This window comes from Myodes glareolus, chromosome 8, assembly GCF_982192425.1.
Source record: "Myodes glareolus chromosome 8, mMyoGla1.1, whole genome shotgun sequence".
Lineage (NCBI taxonomy): Eukaryota > Metazoa > Chordata > Mammalia > Rodentia > Cricetidae > Myodes > Myodes glareolus.
The window spans coordinates 91,146,395-91,166,371 of NC_142033.1; the positions used below are offsets into that span (position 1 = coordinate 91,146,395).

The window sequence follows — 19,977 nt, forward strand, 5'->3', positions numbered from 1 at the left end:
TCCAAGTAAAGCAGACATTTACTTCAAGTAAGCATATCATTACTGTTTATATTATTTATGATTAAATATTTTAAAGATTTCCTCTGTCCCCTACCAGTTATTTACATCAAAGAACCCCTAAGCCCAAGCACTCCAGGCAAGGAATGACTCATGTGCCATATTTCTTATAACAGAACTATAAAACATTGTTCCTATTAAAATAAATTTAAGTACCAATAAGACACAATGAATGGTCCGAACTTACAAGAAAGTAGTTTTCATGCAAGTGTGACAACTGTTTACCACAGTCAGAAAGCAGTATTCCATTCTTACCCTCTCCTCTCCAGAAGACCCCTCTTCGTCTCTCCTGCCTTCCAGTTCTTACCCAAACACTCCTTAGTCCCTCTCTCTCACTGTAGTTTGCACCTCCTGGGATTTGTAAAGAATGGTATTCTATAATGAGACATTCTGTGGTTGGCTTCTTTCACTCAGGATGATGATATCTTAATTCAGCCGTATGGTAACATATCAATAACTTCCGACTCTGTATTCCTAGGTAGAATTCCATTACAGACACTATGGCTTACATATTTGCTGACTGATAGACATACTGAATCCCACCTTTTGTTATTAGAATGCTTAAAACTATTCAAATGTTCTTTTTTTCTGTCAACATTTCCGTTCACTTCTCCTAAGTGAATACCTAAAAATGGAATGGTGGAGCTGAAAGACAAGCATCTGGCTAATGTTTTTAGAGATCAGTGAAGTCTAAGATGATATAAAAGTCAGAGACTCCACAGCCTTGGAAATACTTGATACAGCCAGTTGATGTGTGATTTCCCTCGGTATGCTATGATTACCACTGATTAATAAAGAACTGCTTCAAATATATAGCAGGGCAGAACTTAGCTAGGTGGGGAAAACTAAACAGAATGCTGGGAGAAAGAAGGTGGAGTAAGAGAGACGCCATGTAGCCCCGCTAGAGCCAGACAGAACATTACCCGATAAGCCACAGCCTTATCGGGAAAAGGGTTAAATTGAGATGTAAGAGTTAGCCAATAAGAAGCTAGAGCTAATGGGCCAAGCAATGATTTAATTAATACATTATCTGTATGGTTATTTTGGGGCTAAGTGGCCGGGAACTAACTAGCGCCCTCCTTACTACAGCCAGTCTTCCATGAATGTAGCCACTCAAGCGGGTGTGGGTGTGCACTGGTATTGTGCTGTACTTCTAATGCATGTCCTTGAAGACCAGTGAAGCTGACTTACTTTCTAGTCTACTTGCTACCTTTTTCAGTGTGAAGGGCTCAAATTGTACTCCTTTTCTAATTCAGTTTGCTGTAAATATTTATGTCATATTGTTGCTTGCCTTTTTATTTTTAGAATGTCTTTTTTTATTTAATTTTGATGAAACCCAAATTATATTTCCTTTCCTCCTTCCTCCTCCCTCCCTCTCTATTTCTTTCTTTTTTTTCTATTTTATTTAAAAGAAATCTTTGCCTAGCCCCAGGGTTATTAAAATTGTCTTCTAGCTTTCTAATGAAACTTTTAATGTTTTTGTTCTTCCTTTTATGTTTATGTTATATTTTAATTAAAGTTCGTATATGGTAGGAAGTACATTTACAGTTATTTTTGTTAAGAGATGGACATATGACCATATAATTGTTGGTGTACTATTTCTTGAAAAATTATTTTCTAAGTAATGGTCATTGCTAAATTTTCCAAATATCATCTGTAGTACATTCATGGATTTATTTGCAGATTCCCTTCCATCTCTTGAATACTTTATCTTTAAGACAATACAACAATGTTTTGGCAAGTAAGCTAAAATTAAAATGAAACAGTATATTCTCAAATTTTATTTTGTCAAAATTCCTATTCTGAGTCCCCTCTGTATCTGGGTATCTGCATGAAACCTTATGAAGACGCACAGTGGAATTCTGACTGAGGCAGTGCTGTGCTGAGTAACTAGGCTGCCTTGGCTGGAGAATGGGCAGAACGCTGCATGGGGTATGTCTGTGACTGTTCCAGAGAAGATGGCACACAAGTCTGAGTGGATGGAGAGCTACCCTCAGTAAGGGCCCACAAAGAAAGGAACCCAGGCCAGTCTTTTTCTTTGATGTTCCTGCATCCCTGATCTGAGCATCAGCACCTTCTGGTCTCTGAATTCTAGATCCTGCACTGGTGGCCACACAGGTTCCCCCGAGCCTGTGAATGTGACCAGCCATGTTACAGGCAATCCCAAGCCTACAGCCTGCAGATGGCTGATGGTGGACTTCTCAGTTTCCATAATCAAGTCAACTTCCCTGATTATTTCCTCCCACCAGTCTCTCTCCTCTCCTCCTCCTTGTCTATCTCTCTCCCCCATGTCTGTGCCTCCCTTTCTTTCCTCCCCCTCTCTTGAACTCTAATACAGAACTGGATCTTTAGATCTCATGGGAAGAACCTATCTATCTGAACCACAGTCATGCAATTTCTCTCCATGGATTCACACTTTTATTTTCTCAAAAGTACATGGTTCTCAGTGTACAGATATTGATCATCTTTGTTTTAATTTATCATTTTTTGTTTGTTTGTTCTGCTTTAGATACTTCTATAACCACTATTATTATTATTATTATTTATTATTTTTGATGGGGAGCTCAAACTCAGGCCCTTGCACAGCTGTTTCCACTGAGCTATATTCTTATTCTCTCTAAATGGTATTTTAAAAATGTCCATTTCTGGTGACATTATAAATAAGTATAACTGAATTTGTATATTTGTGTTCTATCCTGTAACCATGTTGATTTATTTTTAAATTTTAGTATCTCTGTGGAGACTCCTTGTGATTCTCTACACACACGGTTACGCTATCTGTAAAAAAAAAAATGGGATTTACTTTCAAGTCCCACTGTCTGGGAAGCTTACAATGAAACTGTGTAAGTTTTCCTGCCCAGCCTTTCTGCCATACACATTACTCATAACATATTATGAAACCAAGAACATATTATTTAAGAACCAAACAATTTTTTTGAAAAGAATAAAAGAGGCATATTATTTATATATATATAATATATATATAGTTTATACACATATTAATGTATTTTACATTTGCTATGCCTTCCATTCTTTATATTCACTCAATTTTCTAATTGATGACACTTTATTCTTGTCTGGGATCTTTATCAAGAAACAACTTTTAGAGTAACAGAGCCAATACGAGGAGAACAGATCCTTCAGATTCTGGATGGAAAGAGAAATCTGTGTTGACAGGCTCCTGGGCTTTTTAAAATTACTATTATTATTTTTTCCAATATTTTAAAAAATTCACCTCACTGTCTTCTGGTTTGAACTGTTTTCCTTTCTTTTTTTTTTCTTCTTCTTCAAGACAGGGTTTCTCTGTGTTGAAAGAATCTCTTTAGCCCTAATTGTCTTGGAACTCACTCTATAGATTAGGCTGGCCTTGATTTCAGATATTCACCTGAGTCTGCCTCTCGAGTACTGGGATTAAAGACATGTACCACCAGACTTTCTTGATATTTTTTGCATCAGATTCCTAGGACCTGCAGTGAGGTATATGTGTGTGTGTGTATATATACATATATATATGTGTGTGTGTGTGTGTGTGTGTACACACACATGTGTTGATGTGTGTACATGTGTATGTGCATGTGTGTGCACATGTATGTACATACATGTGTGTTTCCTCTATGTTCCTTTCATTCTCTCTTTCCTCTTCCTAGAATTCCAATCACATGTTAGGCTACTTGAAGTTGTCAGGAAGGTCTCTGGTCCTCTACTCATTTTCTTTCCCCTGTGTTGCACTCAAAATGGTTTCCATGGCTATGTCTTTAAGTTTTCCAACGTTTCCCTCTGTATAGCATTTTACATCACATTTAACATGACATCAAAACCCTCCCACACCTTTAGACACCTTATAAATTTCATCTCTGTAAGTTAAATGTGCACTTCCTCCATCACTCATGTTCATGTGTTCCTTCTCAAATCTCTAGAACGTATTTATGATACTTTCCAGTACCTATTAATTAGTCCCATCATCTATTCCATCTCTGTATCCATATCCGGTGACTCCGTTTTCTTACTATTATAGTCGGGTCTTCCTCTTTCTTTACGTGCCTGATAAATTTGCTTGTCAGACAGTATAAAATTTGCATTTTGGGTACTACATATTTTGCTATTCACTTTAAATATTTTTAGGCTTCTGTGAAATACAGTGTATTTAACTTATTTAAAGTTAGTCAGATTCTTCAACCCTTGCCGTCAGGCTTTTGGGGAGAGCCAAGGGATCTTTGGTGTCGGCTAACGTGGCCACCCGTGAGCATGTCTAAGCACTACACCTCATGTCCTGTGTTTTAGGAAATCATCCTGCCTGCTCAGTAGACAAACAGACTATGCTCCATTCTAAAAAATCTCCCATAACTAACTGTTCATGGACAATTTCCTCACACGGATGCTCCAATCAATGCTCAGTTAAAGCAGAAGAGCCCTCTACAGAGCTCTGAAATTCTCTTCTCTGCTGCTCAATTTGCAGATTTTACCACATTGGTTTATTAATGATGGTGACATCTCTGTAAATCCAAATTATGTGTCCCCAATTTAGGGAGGTTTTCCTGGAATAGCGTGAATTTTTCTAGCCCCCAAAGACTATCAACATTTCCAAATGTGAGCTTGAAGGACAACTGTGGGACCCTCTTTTTTCCTGTTCTCTTGTGGATTATTATCCCTTGCAGTTTTTGTTCAATGTCTCAAAAGCACTGTTTTAAATATTTTATTCCATTTTTAGTTGCTTAAGACGAGATGCTAAATCCAGTCTGTGCTATTGCTTCACGGCGAAAGTAAAAGCTTGGTTGCTGCTCTTTAAATGCACTCAGGGTCCTCAGCATTGTCACATGCAACTCCAGGGTGTGATGTGACACCCAGAGCTGAGTAAAATCGCAGCTCTGATTACACTGGGCTCATGGTCGTCTCTTATTGAGAAATGTTGGCAATGTGCCGTCGAGTGTCTGAACAAGTCTTCTCATCTATCATAAATAACTCTATGATTCCCCAATAGAACTGTAACAGAATTGAAGTAAATGCCTACAAATTTCAATTAAAAATATCTAAACATCATTTAGAATAGAGTTTCGATGAGAAAACACAATTGGAATTCCAACCAGATCCCATCACCAGCCTTCTGTATTTGTTGCTTTAGGGAAGACAGATATGAAAAAGTAAGAAAGTTCTAGTGACCCGCTGCAAAAGCCTGCCCCTTGGACATGGCAGGGGTGCCGTCCCACAAACTCACAGCAGCACTGTCGCCTGCACAAGACCAGCCGCTAGACATTCAACATGGATGGAGGAAAGGGTTACAAGGACCCACCCCAGTCAGTGGCAACTCAGGGACGGAAGGAAGGAGGCAAGCTTAACTTCCCACTGAGACAAGCCCCAAGAGGTTGCCCAAGCCTAAGTGATCAGCCATAGACTCATGTGTATGCAGTCGGCATGAATCAGACTCAGCAGAGTTCTTCTTTTGGTTTGTTGTTGATTTTGTGTGTGTGTTTATAAAGGAAAAGACATGAGCCTGAGAGAGGAATGGAGGGTAGACATGATGTAAGCACAGTGAACTCATATATGAAATCCACCCTCCCCCGCCCCACAAATCTCTATAAAACAGAGACAGGATCCTACTGAAAAAGGATTGTCAAAATCATCTGTGGTAGCATCTAAACACGCTGACCACTTGGTTACACTTCACAAGGGCTTCCTTACGCTACCACACAGGCTGGACTGCGACCAGAGCCAAGAAGACAGGCGTGCTTACTCGTCCAGCTCGTCTTCACTCTTCGGGCTGTCAGCATACAGGTACTTGCTCATGTCCACGGGTCTCAGGTTTTTTCTTTTTGTGGACTGCGGTGGAGAGTCCTTTATATTTCCACAGGGTTCGGGCTCATCAAATGGGTTCAAATGCTGTGGAGTCTGTGCACCTTTAAAGGGATTACAGCTGTTATTATAAGAAGATTCTTCGTTTTTTTTAGCTGATGCTGTTTCAGTGACTGGCTCTATAAAACAACACAAAAGAGGGTTAAATTAACAGCATATGATAGCCTCTATTTTTAATGTTGTCAAAAATAGGCATCTTGAATTAATGAACTACAAGGCTGAGAGAATACAAAAGCAATAATGAAACAAGAATATATTGTTGAAGAGCTAAGGAACCCTGAAGCTCAACAAAACATAAATTGTAGGATTTCTACTTACTTCTTTAGGATGACAACTCTTGAACCCTGCCTCTTTAGAATGCTAACAGCTCATGACAGCCTTAAAAGACTGATTTTTGTCTTTTAAGGGGGCATATATGTGTGCACGCGGATTTGTGCACGATAAGGCCGGAGTTAGGTGTGATTGTGAGTCTCCTGAGATGGGTGCTATGAAGTAAAGAAGGGTCCTCTGCAAGAGCAGTACACGCTCCTCACCTGTATTCTCTCTCCAGCCTCCTTCACGACAGCGTGCGAAGGGTCTGATACTAGTGTGATAGCATATAAACTTAAAAGTTTTAAACTACTTGGGAGTGCAGGATTACTGTTTATCTCACTATAAGAGCTTGCCATCACAAATTAAAGCAGAGTAAATCTGATTTTTAATAGAACATAAAAATGGATTTTTTTTAAAAAAAATGATACTTGGTAGCTATCCCAGAATACACCATCTAGGTATCAATACATTTACTCTGGACTGTAAACAACATATACTTATACATTGCTGCTGGAGAGAACAGGTGGGGGTGAAGAGAGGGCCATGTGCATTCTAGTACCGAGCTATGTTATATCCAGTTCTAACCTCAACCTTTCAGAGCCAAGAAACTTAAATCTAATGAACAAGAACACCATAAAAGCAAGCTTGGTGGGGCGGGGGATTTAGCTTAGTGGTAGAGAGCTTGCTTAGCAAGCACGAAGTCCTGGGTCCAGTCCTCAGTTCTGAAGAGAAAAAGTGTGAGAAGGAGAATTAAATCATGAAAGTAAACACACAAATGTGTTATACTAAGTTTACTTTTAAAACACTCAAATTTTAATTTGAAAACAAATTTGAACACAGTTTTGGTGCTAAAAATAGGGGGTTTCTAGAGTAAGTAGAGCAAGCCAAATAATATAGCATATTAAAAGTAATTTAAATTATGCCAGACAATTCTAACAATATCACTAAGTAGAAACGAAAAGTTCGTTATTGAAATTTTGAGAAGTAACTTGAAGGCTCATTCGTGAGTGCTTGTTGTGTAAGCAGGAGGGCCTGGGTCTGGATCCCCAGCGTCTACATGGCAGCCTTAACACAGAACTCCTGATAGGTGCAGGGGCTGATCCCCGGGGCTGTCACTCTAGCCTAAACTCTAAGTTCTAGCCTGGAGCCCATTTCAGAAAAATAAACAATTTTTTTTTATTTTTTAAAAAAATAAGATCAAAAATAAAAACAAGATAGAGAGCGACAGAGGTCAAGGTCACCTCACCTCACTCCTTTAAGCCTTAGAGATCTAATCTTCTATAGAAAACGGTGCTTGAGACTTACTATAAATTTAACATAACAATTTTTAATATTTTAAATATGTTCATAATCCATAGCTCACAAACAAAATTAAACCTCACTTATTTAAACAGACTAATTGGGAGTGAAGTGAGAAAGGCCCGGAAGAGAAAGAGCAGGAAATGACACCACCCTCAAGGAGCAGAAGGAACGAGTGGTTCCTGAAGCTGAAACACTGTTTCCATCCTGCCGGTCTCAGAGCAATTGAAAGCTCCTGAAGATTTCATGAGAGCAGTCAGGGGACGTAGTCAGAAGTCAATCATCCTTGTGTTTATTCTGAGCAAGGAGTTTAATTAAACAGCAGTCTCACTTCTTCAACAGCCCTTATTCAAGCATTAAGAGTTTAAGATGACTTGGTAAGAAAAATGATTTGCTTGTGGGGCCCTTTTTCTCCTTTCGGGTTGCCTCCTCTAGCCTTGGTATGAGGGTATGTGCCTAGTCTCATTGTAACTTGTTATGCCATGCTCGGCTGACATCTCTGGGGGTCCTGCTCTTTTCTGACGGGGAAATAGAGGAGTGGATCTGGGGTAGAAAGGAGGTGGAGTGAGGGATGGGAAGGAGAGGAGGGAAGGAGAAATGCGGTCTAGACTACTATATGAGAAAAGAACACATACATACTTACACACATACATTTTTAAGAAGAGAAAAATCATTTAGGTGGAAAAACCTTTGGATTTATTTCTTATAAATGAACATGTTACCTTCTGAGTCAGGCTCTCCAAATGGATTTAATTCTGTTACATCAGGTTCATCAAATGGATTTGTATTCACAGTGGCCAAGTCCTTTTGTGCATCATCCAAAAAGTTAAGTGTGTTGATAAGTTCTGAAAATAAATGCACGTGTGAAGTTCATCACAGACATAACAAATCATAAGCTTTGGTAATATATTAAAATTCACATTAATAATACCTGCAAATAATAAGACAGTATTTTATGAGTGGCAGCATGCCATTCAAGTATTTTGTAGTACACCAACATTTGAAAATAAACCAGAAGGAACATATTTAATGTGGGAATTACATCAGAAAATGAACTATAGTAAAGAAACGTTCTATGTCAGCCAAATTTGATTTCTGAGTGCTGAATAGACTTGTAAACAGATAGAGACTCAAATACTAAGTGTATGTATGATAGTAAGTTCAATAAAGAAGAAACACACTATGTGATTAAGAATACTCAGGTGATTAGAATAACTCATATCAAGCCGTTGCTAACTAACTTGTTAAGGATGAGGTCTGTTATCTTGTTGTCGGGTGGTGCACTACAAATTACCACAGAGAACATTCAAGAACTTAGACAAGGACAAAACTGACAGCTCAGCAGACAGGCAGAGCAAAGCGAGTCACAGGAAACAGGCAACAGAAGCAGCAGGAGTAAAGCTTAGACCTTCAGAGGAACTGGCTGATCTAGCTGAAGGCATATGTGCTTGCTTTATGCAGTCATCTGGATCTTCATCTAAGCTGCTCAGAGCATTCAACTGGTTTACAATCTCTGAAAACAGAAGCCAGTCAAGACAAAGGTAAGGTCAGGGCACTTCACTAAAGAGCAGTAGAAGCATGCTGTTACCAAAACCAGACAGGAGGTGTGAGGTTAATCAAGAGATACACTCAGAAATGTTACTTTGATGAGCTATAGCAAAGGTAAATAACTGGACATTACTGCAGTCATATTTTACTGTTAACATTTTTATTAGTAGCATAATTACTATGTTAATAAACACAAAACAGTAACAGCAACTAATGTTAGGAAGTCTATACCGGACTTCAGCAGCTCTTAGAAATAATAAACACTTTCGGTGAGTCAGTCACTATTTGTCTTGCAAAATTCTTAATTTAAATCAAAGATTTTAAGACCATATCTATCTGAATAAAATACAAAGCCATTCTTTGTGTTCTACTGTTCTGAAAATCAGCAAGAAAGGTTCAGGTCGGGGAGTAGTTGCTATGTCCTCCTCCTACGAAACTGTTTTTATACATGAATCATAAGCAAAATAAATACAAAGGCCTCACTAGGGCCAGCTGTTTAGTTCTCAGCATTTCTAAACCTAAGCCTAAGAGAATGAAGAGAAACCAAACTGACCCAGAGAAATGAAGGAAACGGAAATATACAGCAGTGTAAATTCACTATCAATGCAGCTGTTCTTTAGCACTACAAATCTAAGGGCGCAATAAATTTTATTTGAACCAAATCAAAGAATATGTTTGTAATATGATTGCTTTTGCACACTTATTTTTTTGAACAAATATTTATTTGTCAGTCTGTGCCAAGGCTTTTGCTTGGGACAGAAGGATTAAAAGATACAGATATGGCATTGTCCCCAGAGAATTTACATCCTATAAAGACACTAATAAAACACAGAAGCATACTTAACAAGTGACTTCAGAATGTTAGGCATTCAGAAATATTAAGAGGTCTATGAACAAAACTCACATGGAAAAACCAATAGGCTTATCAATTTTCCTTATCTAAATGAGAAAATATATTTTGTATGAATAAAACTGCTTTGGATAGTGAAAATAAACTATTAAAAACATGGAAAAAGCACAATTAAACCGAACTCAACTCTATGACCCTATCTGAATAGCAGGGAAAGGGGCAAACTTGTGCCTGACTGAAAATGTTTTTCTTTATTCTATCATGCTCATACTTAAAAATAAAAAGTTTAGTGGGCTAGAGAGATGGTTCAGCAGTTAAGAACACTGACCCGGGTTCAATTCCCAGCACCCATCTGGCAGCTCACAACTGTCTGTAATGCCAAGATCTGACACCCACACAGACATAAATGCAGGCAAAACACCAATGCAAATAAAATAAAAATAAATTATTTTTTAAAAACAAAAACTTTATTTCATTTATTTATGGGGGATAGGGTAGATGTCATGGCATGCCTGGTAGAGGTCTGAGGACAACTTGCAGAGGACAACTCTTCTATCACGTGGATCCCTAGAACTAAACTCAGACCCTGGGCTTGGCAGCAAGTGCCTTTCCCCACTAACACATGTCTCAGGCCTGTATTGTGCTAAAAATAGTCAAGAAAAAACCCTGAAGACTTATTTTAATTGTGTGTGTGTGTGTGTGTGTGTGTGAGAGAGAGAGAGAGAGAGAGAGAGAGAGAGGACACGTGCACATGCACGTATGCCCAGGCCAATGCAAAAGGCAATAAAGTCCTGAAGAGAGTATCAGACACCCTGGGCCTGGAGTTACGTGGGCGGGAGCCTCCAGATGTGGTGCTGGGGAACTCGGTCACTGAGAAGGGGCGTCTGCTCTACAGCACTGTGCCATCTCTTCAGTCCATTGGGCTAATGACTTTATATCTTACCCTGGAACTCAGGTAAGGGCAATTCAGTAGGAAAATTCATTCACAAATTACATCCTCTCCTGCCCACTAATCATTGTAACATAGTAATTTCTGTACAAACATAACGAATTGGAGGAGCAGCAATGTCAAAGTGTTTACTAGTCATTACTAACTTTTTTTATTTATTGCTAGTTGTGTAATTTTTATAATCTTGAGAAATGATCTATTTTTAACTTTGAAAAATGAGCAAGGAGAAACAAATACTGCCAGCAGCTAAACTATATTAAGCAGTAAGAAAGGCTTTACATATATTATCAATCAGTCCTCACAAACAGCCTGTGGTGCTATTGCTAATGTGTAGTTCATCTGCATATTAGTATTGTTTACTTTTCTGTATTTCCAAATGTGTGATTATGTGGTTGAAAATTTTAAATAGCACTCAAAGGGTAATAGTTTTCTTTATATAGCCAGGGCATTTTAAATTATTTTATATTTATAAATCTAATCTCAAAGAGCATAAATCCACCACCAATTAAGTATCTCATAAGATTGTAGTAAAATACTGAAGAATCATGGGGCTTAATCATTGAATTCAGATATGAATATTGCTTCATGGAATTTTAGGTACAAAATGGAGTATGTTCAAATTTTATCAAAATGAGTCTCTTCTTAAACTATATCATTTACATCATAACTTTTCTGAAAATTTCAAATAGTTCTTCCCTCTAAACAAACTTTTAGTAATATTTAAAATCAATGGTGACCATTGCTTCATTAACAACACAAGCAATTTTTTCTACTGTTTTCACTAATGAAAAATTGTCTTTCTAGTAATGGAATGGAAAGGTAATCATGATTATCTCTATCAATGTTCCTTATGTGTAATATAAATAAATGCTAATCCAAAATATTAAATCTTCAAAGCAGCAGCAAATTTAATACGGTTTTATTAAAGAACTCCACTGTCTTAGCTAGTGCTCTCATGTCTGATACTTTAGGGGACGACGGGTGAGTAAGGCATACTGACTGTATGATGAATGTCACAAAAGGTCACACTGCACTAACACTTAGTGAAACTACAAGAGGCAGTCTAAGGTTTGACCATTTCCTGGAATTTCCCTTACATTTGAGCTAATGCAAGACCAAAGATATTATTATTATTACTGTAAAACAAAAAGAGGAAATGGAGGACACTCCATGAACATAAAGGGAGGCAAAAGGAACCTGACATATGCGAGGAACTAGAGATGTTTGGGGCTCATGCCAGAGGTGGAAAGGGTAACATGATGTGGCTGGCAAATGTTCAATCGTGAACGTTACTGTTACCCAACTGAAAAATGTGAACTCTGCTCTGAGAGCTGTGGGCAGCCCCTGCAAGATGCAAGGTATACTTTACAAACCGGCTGGTGCTTAGGGCGACTGCAGAGAAGAGCCTGGTACTGTGACCGGAGCTACTTAGCTGGGAACAACCTGTGAAACTTCCCATGAAAACGATCCAACTGGCAGTTGCTACGAGGTCTACAGCCAGAGACACCTAGCTTTGTCACATAGCTACCCTTCTGATAACCTCTTTCTTTCTCCCAAAACACCTATAGTTAATTTTTCTTTTTATAATTAGAAAAAGCTAAAAACTGCAGTAAAATTTGCAACAAAGAGTTACTGGATTTTTTTTTAAATGCAAGATGTTACCAGGAAACCTATCACTCTGGCCCAATACATTTATGCAATAATTTAGTACCTATTAAAGGCTTATTTTTCTGGAAATTTGCATATTTAGAGAATATTAACAATGTTATGTAATAGTACAGAAAATAATTCTATCCTCCGCTGCTGCTCAAATTGAGCAATAAACTCACAGAGCAAGTACCTGTAGCAGTGTTGGGTCTTCACTTGCTTCACATGGGTGCAACGGAGGGAAATGAAAATTAGGGGCGGGCAATCGAAACAAAGGGCCAAATAATTTGTGACTTTTCTTTACTGCTAAGAGTTAAAAATAAATAAATAAATTGAGCAACAGATTGTCATACTGAAAAAGGGGAGAATGGGGAGACGGCATGAAGAGCAGGTGGTTGCTTCTTTTCAAGAACCCTGGAGGATGAATTTGAGGATAAACCGCCTAGATCTAGGGCATACCTGAGAATCTTACATCATCCTCGCTCTTCTCTGTATAACTAGATTTAGTAGCAATACATCTTATTTTAAGATATCCCAAAATAGTAACACTTCAACTTCCTGGCAAAGATGAAGGTCACAAGAATGTCACTTTCCTCAAAGGCTTAAGCCTGTAAATATTTGATTTATGGATACATCTAACAGGTTTAGCAATGCTGTTTTCAATTCCACAGCAAATCATAATGCGGAAGGAAGGCAGAGGCTGTTTCAGGCAGGTAAGCTGCTATTGAGCATTTATTATCCTTACATCTTCAATTGCACCTTTTCCAACTGTCCCTCCCAGTGGCTCATATATATAATTAAGTAGCTCCCCCATCAAGTAGAAGTCCCTCAATCATTATTCCATGTTTGTGTGGCCAGTCTCTCTTAATCTCAAACAGTACACTTTAAAAAAACATAGGCATTTGTGATTTTTTTGGTGTGTGTGTGTGTGTGTGTGTGTGTGTGTGTGTGTGTGTGTGTGAGAGAGAGAGAGAGAGAGAGAGAGAACACACCTGCTGAAGCCGGAAGAGTGTGTTGAATACCCTGGGACTAGAGTCACAAGTGGTTTTGAACTGCAGCCCGACTTGGGTGCTAGAACCTGAACTTAAGTCCTCTGGAACAGCAAGCAAGTGCTCTTAACTGCAAAGCCATCTCTCCAGTCCCAGAATGTTGTGATTCTTCAAGTATCCTCAACATTCAACTACCTGTACGTTCCAGTCATTCCCCCCCCACACACACACCCTTATTCATCCTCTTCATAACTCTGCTCTGAGGCTGCACGTGTCTGTGTGCATCTGTGTGTTTTGGGGTTGGGGTCTCACTATGTAGCCCAGGCCTGCCTTGAATTTCCTGCCCCAGCCTCCTGGATGTTGAGACTGCATGTGTGTGTCACCACGCCTGACTCTCACCAATGTAAATTCTAATTGGCAATTCGGGATAACCTTTGGGTTTTACCTGACTTCTCAATAAGCATAAATAACCATTCCCTTTTAGGACATGTATCTTCTTTTTCTCTAATCCTGTGGTGACTTCTGAGATTTGCTCTGCCTCAAACTACTGTAACCCCTAGGACACAATCATCAGTTTCATTTTCTCCCCACTCTCAACCTCCACTTTTCCTTGGCTTAAGAACATGCATAAGTGAAGATAATTCTCGAAGATGTGCTGAGTGCTAGTCACACAATGAACCTAGAAAATACCCTCACATACTTAACATATAAAAAACAGAATTTGCCGGGCAGTGGTGGCACATGTCTTTAATCCCAGCACTCGGGAGGCAGAGGCAGGCGGATCTCTGTGAGTTCAAGTGAGCCTGGTCTACAGAGTGAGTTCCAGGACAGGCTCCAAAGCTACAGAGAAACCCTGGCTCGAAAAACAAACAAACAAACAAATAAAAAAAATGGAATTCAACAACTGTGGCTATGTTATGTTCACCTGGTATTTCTAACACCTAGCATTGTTTTACTGGAAGTAAGGTTGCTATGTCAGGTCTGACTACTGTTTTCTAATCTATGAATTACTCACTCATTTTCTTAATTATCAAGGGAGCTTTTTAATTTTACTTAAATTCTAATTCATTAATTCTTTTTTATTTCATGGCTGTTAGAGATGGTTGTTGACTTTCAATGAGTTTAAATCCCCACAAATCACTGTACATTAAAAATGAACTTGAAGGACCTCATACCAAATGTCACAGCTTAGCCACATACTAGACTGCAAAGTATTGGCTGTTCATCCTGCAATGACATAGCTGACTTGATTCTCAAGAGTTAATCCTGCTGGTCTATTCATCTGACCTATGGCAAAACTATACTATCTTGATCATTAAATCTCTAAAGTAAAGCTTAAAAGTTGGTGTTATTACCATGATTATTAATCTGTTTTATCCCCCTTCCCCGATTTGTGTGTTCTCAGGCTCTTCATATATTTTAAAATAAACTTTAATTTTATATTTAATTTTAGGTATTTAAAATATCAAATATCTTAATAAATAAAATACTTATATAAGCAATTTTCTGGGTTTGTTTTAAGCCCTGCTAGGATTATAATTGGCATTGAATTTATAGGTTGATTTAGGGAAAACTAGCAATTTTGATTCTCAAATCTACAAATATAGAGCTAACGCTCCATTTAGTAAAGCTACTTTTGTTACCTTTAATATTGTATTATAGTACTATAAAGGTTTCTAGCATCTTTCACTAATTTATTTCTAAGTAATCCATGGATTTTTTCCAAACTTCTGTCTAAAATGGAATTATGTTAGTTTTCATATGTTTACTGCTTATATGTAAAAACTCCATGGCTGTTTCTATACCAACCTCATATTCTATGCAACATCTCAGTTTTCTAATGAGGTGACACAGCAGTGAGTGTGAACATGCTTGTGTCAGTTCCAGGCGAGGGCTAAGGGGTCCCTTACCAAAGTGAAGGAATACCAGGCTATTAAAACTTTAATAAGAAACATGGCGCTCAATTTTGGCAAGTACTCCTTTCTGTATCTGTTAAGATGGATGTGATCTTTTTTCTTTATTTTGTAAATGTGGTTAAACTAACCTTGAATTACTAGAATACATTTTTGAGAACTCATATTGATACCAAGAATAGTGTCACAAGCTCTTCTCACAATTCTCCATAGATTTCTAGCTTCTTCCCGTACCGCCCACTTCCGTCCCACCCTGTCAAAGAGTCTTCTCTACGTGCTGGGGATGAGGAAGCTAAATGTTATCACTAACACAAGGAAGGCAGAACTGGGGTTTAAGTGCAATGGAACTTTCACTGTTCTAGGAAGGTAACATGCCCAAGTTCTAAACAATGTGAAGATACTCCTGCTCTTTCTCTCCTCTTAGGATTTCCAACTCCTTTTTAATTATTTTTTAATTGATGGATTTATTTTCAGTTTGGGGGATTGAATATAGGGTCTCATGCTTGCTAAGCTACTAACAGCTATTCCATCACCAGCCATTCTAACTTCTTTTAAAAGGAGTTGTTCCTTATAAACCCTCTGGTAAAGAACTGGGCTGGAGGGATGGCACAGCAGTTAAAGGCAAGGCTCACAACTGAAAATATAAGAAGTCGGAATTGCCCCATTTTTCTGTTTCTAGCTTACCTCTCATCATTGATGACCACATAACAGGTTTGGGTTTCAAAAAACTCTTATCCTTTAAATGGACTTTCAAAATATATGGCTATTTAATTTTTTTATGTAATGGACTGCACAGAAATGCTATGATTTTGCATATAAACAACATGGGTATTGGTGGTAGATGCTCAGGAAAAAATAAGCAACTTAACAGATGCATTCTCTGACTGGAATCTCTCATTCTAAGGAACCTTTCTAATCAAGGGTGAGAGACCTATGTATCCTTACTCAGAGTCCTGGGAAGTAGGACATTTAATCTCATAAGGCTGAGTCATACCATTATCAATTCTAGTGCTTCAAATCTGTAAGTGGTATCTCCTCTGCGACCATCTGTGCTGTTAAGAGTCTTTTCCCCTGAAGGTAGCCAAGATGTCATTCTCTCTTCCTTCTCCCAAATTAACTTTATCAACTATGGATTAACAAACCCCAGGCAACACTGCTTATGGTAAAAATGACTTCTGCTTGATATGCTGCATATGGATGTAGGACTCGGAGCATGCATCTGGTGGAAGACTCAAGCTTTGGGCTTGTCTGGATGTGGAGAGGAACTGGGCATATCCTTTTGGTGGGCTTTGAAAGGTATGATTATCAAACCACTGAAAAAGACACCGGTTCTTGTGCAGCACAAGGAATTTTAGGCAAACATCAACAATGAGAACCTGCTGCTAACTATGTGCATCTTGTCACTTTGCACTAAGTTGTCACTGGTTGGTAGAGGACAAAGAATGGAACGAAATGACTTACTGTTTCCTATATAATGTCCTTGTAAGTCAACCCAGTGCTAAATTTTGTCAATTTAGGCCATGTTAATCTGAATTCAAAACAGATGATGACAATCTTTTCAATGAGCATAGCAGGGGTTTTTATAATTTCTGAGTTGCCCCAAAACTGTTTCATATAAAATGCTTTAGCTGGTCTAATTTTGTTATGGTTTACTAAATAGGATCTTGTCATTTACATAGGTATTTTTTTCTTCCTGTTTTGTGCTTATTTACAAATTTAATTTTATAATTTTGTAATTAATGAGGCTCAGTGGTAGATGACTTTCCTAGCATATGAAACAACTAGAATTTAATCCCTAACCATCATAAAAAGTAATCAAACAAACAACAGAAAACAAGTGAATAAACAAAACCCAAGTGAGGCAGGTTAAAAAAAAAGAAGATATTCAGCATGAATTACAAAGATGGGCATCTTGTTAAATATTGCTTCAAGCAAAGTGAAGCTGTTGTGCAGAAGCAAACACTGATTATTTTAAATCTGCACATAACTTCTAGTGCTAACTAAAATTTCATTAAAAAGCTTAGTCTCCCATCCAAGGTCCGTAACTCATACCACATTTCAGGAATTTTCTACTGTAGTTAAAATTTTCCAGTTTGTCCACTGACATTGCATGTCTAAAAACTATTGTCACCCACAGTTTCAATAGAGGTTCTTGTTTGAGAGCTAGTCCCAAAATGTTTCAGCAAGTAGGGGCGCCTGTTCTCAAACAGAACAGGGCAAGGATTTCTTGATCAGACCCAATATAGATGCCATGGATTAACCTTATAGCAAAGATTTTATGTAATTTTAGAAGACACATTTTGTCAATTACTACTGATCCAAAAGCTATTTTCAGTAGGCAATTACCAACTAAATAGATATTCTCTAGATGCCAATTTAAGATATACATAAAATAACTGTTAGCAGTTTATTCCTTCAAAGGTGGTGTACTATATGTGCTATGAAAACCTCATGATCGAACCACTGTTTTACATAACTAATATGTACTAATTAAAAACATCTACAAAAAGTGTGCTCCTCCTAAAGATGAGGGTGGGCAGAGTCTCTGCATGAAATAAGGTGGGGATCAGAAAAGTAACAGCTATTCTCAACAGGTGGGGGAAAACGTGCCATCATACCCAAGGTATGCAATACATAGGAAGCCAAGGGAAATCCCTTCCTTTGGGCATTGACAGTTGACAAGACAGCATTTCAAAGAACTTCTGCAACCTCGGCTCCACAACCAGACATCCTAGTAAACTAAGACCAGAGGCACAAGACTGTACACTGAAACCACACAAACAAAATACTGCAAGACTGAAAAACAAAACAAACAACCTTGAATCAGATCTGAACAGAACTCAGAAAGCTGAAGCCCTCAGGCCACCACCTTTCACAGAATCTGAGTAGTGTGCACAGTATTGGTAAGAGCTGCACAAGACGACAGGACTTAATATACATCTTTCAATAATAACTATGAATATTAATAATCTTGATCTTTAATAAAAAGACACTGACTAGTAGACTGGATTTAAAAAATAGGATAAAAAAAACCACACATTGTCTTCAAAGAACTATACTCTCTTAGAGTGGAAGGATGGAAAAGGGTATTCCAGCTAATGGAAACATGAAACATTCCAGTATAGCTAATCTAATATCTGGTTAGATATTATCTAGCATCTAGATATTAGATAACATTTATAAAATAGACCTCAAATCAAATCTGGAGTGATTTAAAAAAGTCACTTTATACTGATTATGAGAATAATCCATAGAGGACATTATAATACACAAATTTTCATAAAAAATATAAGACACAAAGTTACAGATTAACCTAACACTCCAATGTTGTGTGATTTCAATACCCACTCTCACTGATTAACTGCTATCATAGATCAAATGGACTTAACAGGTTTTAAAAGAACATTCCGCCCAAATATTGCAGTATTCTGCATTCTTCTCAACATGCTGCTCTAAACTTTCTCTAAAACAGATAATGCTAGGACAAAAGCAAGTCTTAACAAATATAAATGAGCGTAGATTTTTGTATTCTATTTGATCACAATGAAATAAAATTAGAAATCGACAGCAAGAAACATTACAGAAAAATAGAAACTGATGGAAATTAAAGAACACACTGCTGAATGATAAAGGGTCCACTGAAGAAATTAAAAAAGAGATTAATAATTCTTAAACTGTATAAAAATAAAGGCAAAACATACCCAAACCTGAGAGATACAATGAAAGTGAGGAATGCACAGCTGTAAGAGCCCACACTAAACAAGAGAAAGAGAAATCTCAAATAAATAATGATGTACTTAAGTCCCTGAGAAAACAAGAACAAGACAAACGCAAAGACAGTTGATGAAAAAAGAATCAGGAACAAGGCAGGTCGGTGGGATGGCACAGCAAGGAAAGCTGCTTGCCAACGTGATGCCAGAGCTGACCCATGCAATTTGTCCTCTGACACACACAAGAGTCATTTTAAAAAAGAAGAGTACGGCAGAAGTTAACAAGCAGGAATGTAGAAAACAGTGCAATCGATGAAATAAAAATTGGTTCAGGAATACCACCAAATTCGTTTTATGAAATTACATCAAAATCAGAGAAAAAAAACAATGAAAAGAGAAAATTACAGACCACTCTGATGGTCAGAGACAATTTTTTCAAAGTATTTAAAAAGTAAGTTCAAGAACACATCAAAATGATCATCATAATCAAGATAATTAATTTCATTCCAGAGACTCAGGGATGTTTTTAACAAATATAATGCATTACATAAACAGACTCAAGGACACAGATCACATGACTGCTAAAAAAGATGCAGAAAAGGCCTTTGGCAAATTCAACATTCCTTCATGACAAAAACTATGGAAAAACTAGGAATGGAAGGAGTATGTCTCAGTATCATAAAGGACACATATGACATGACAAACCTGGAGCCAACATCATCCTAAAAACTAGGAATGGAGGGATCATGTCTCAATATCATAAAGGATACAAATGACATGACAAACCTAGAGCTAAAAGGAAGAAAACAAAACATTTTCACTAAAATCAGGAACAAGACAAGGGTGTACACTGTAT

General features: G+C 37.8%; 1 protein-coding gene and 1 long non-coding RNA gene across 13 annotated transcripts in view; one reads left to right on the forward strand and one right to left on the reverse strand.

Moving 5' to 3' along the window:
- Ehbp1 (EH domain binding protein 1) overlaps positions 1–19,977 on the reverse strand; it is a 263,173-nt gene that overhangs the window by 129,820 nt on the left and 113,376 nt on the right. For 6 of the 12 annotated variants that reach the window (XM_087909201.1, XM_087909212.1, XM_087909202.1 and 3 more), the window contains exons 8-10: positions 8,924–9,028; positions 8,238–8,360; positions 5,786–6,023 (exon numbers count right to left, since the gene is read on the reverse strand). In XM_087909201.1, the coding sequence (XP_087765327.1) occupies positions 5,786–6,023; positions 8,238–8,360; positions 8,924–9,028 (466 nt within the window). The remainder of the gene's footprint in view (positions 1–5,785; positions 6,024–8,237; positions 8,361–8,923; positions 9,029–19,977) is intronic. The other 6 variants (XM_087909211.1, XM_087909210.1, XM_087909207.1 and 3 more) reach the window with 3 other exon arrangements.
- Positions 10,653–19,977, forward strand: part of LOC146893952 (uncharacterized) — a 32,286-nt gene continuing 22,961 nt past the window's right edge. The window contains exons 1-2 of the long non-coding RNA XR_015002827.2: positions 10,653–10,868; positions 13,181–13,222. This is a non-coding gene — a long non-coding RNA (uncharacterized LOC146893952). The remainder of the gene's footprint in view (positions 10,869–13,180; positions 13,223–19,977) is intronic.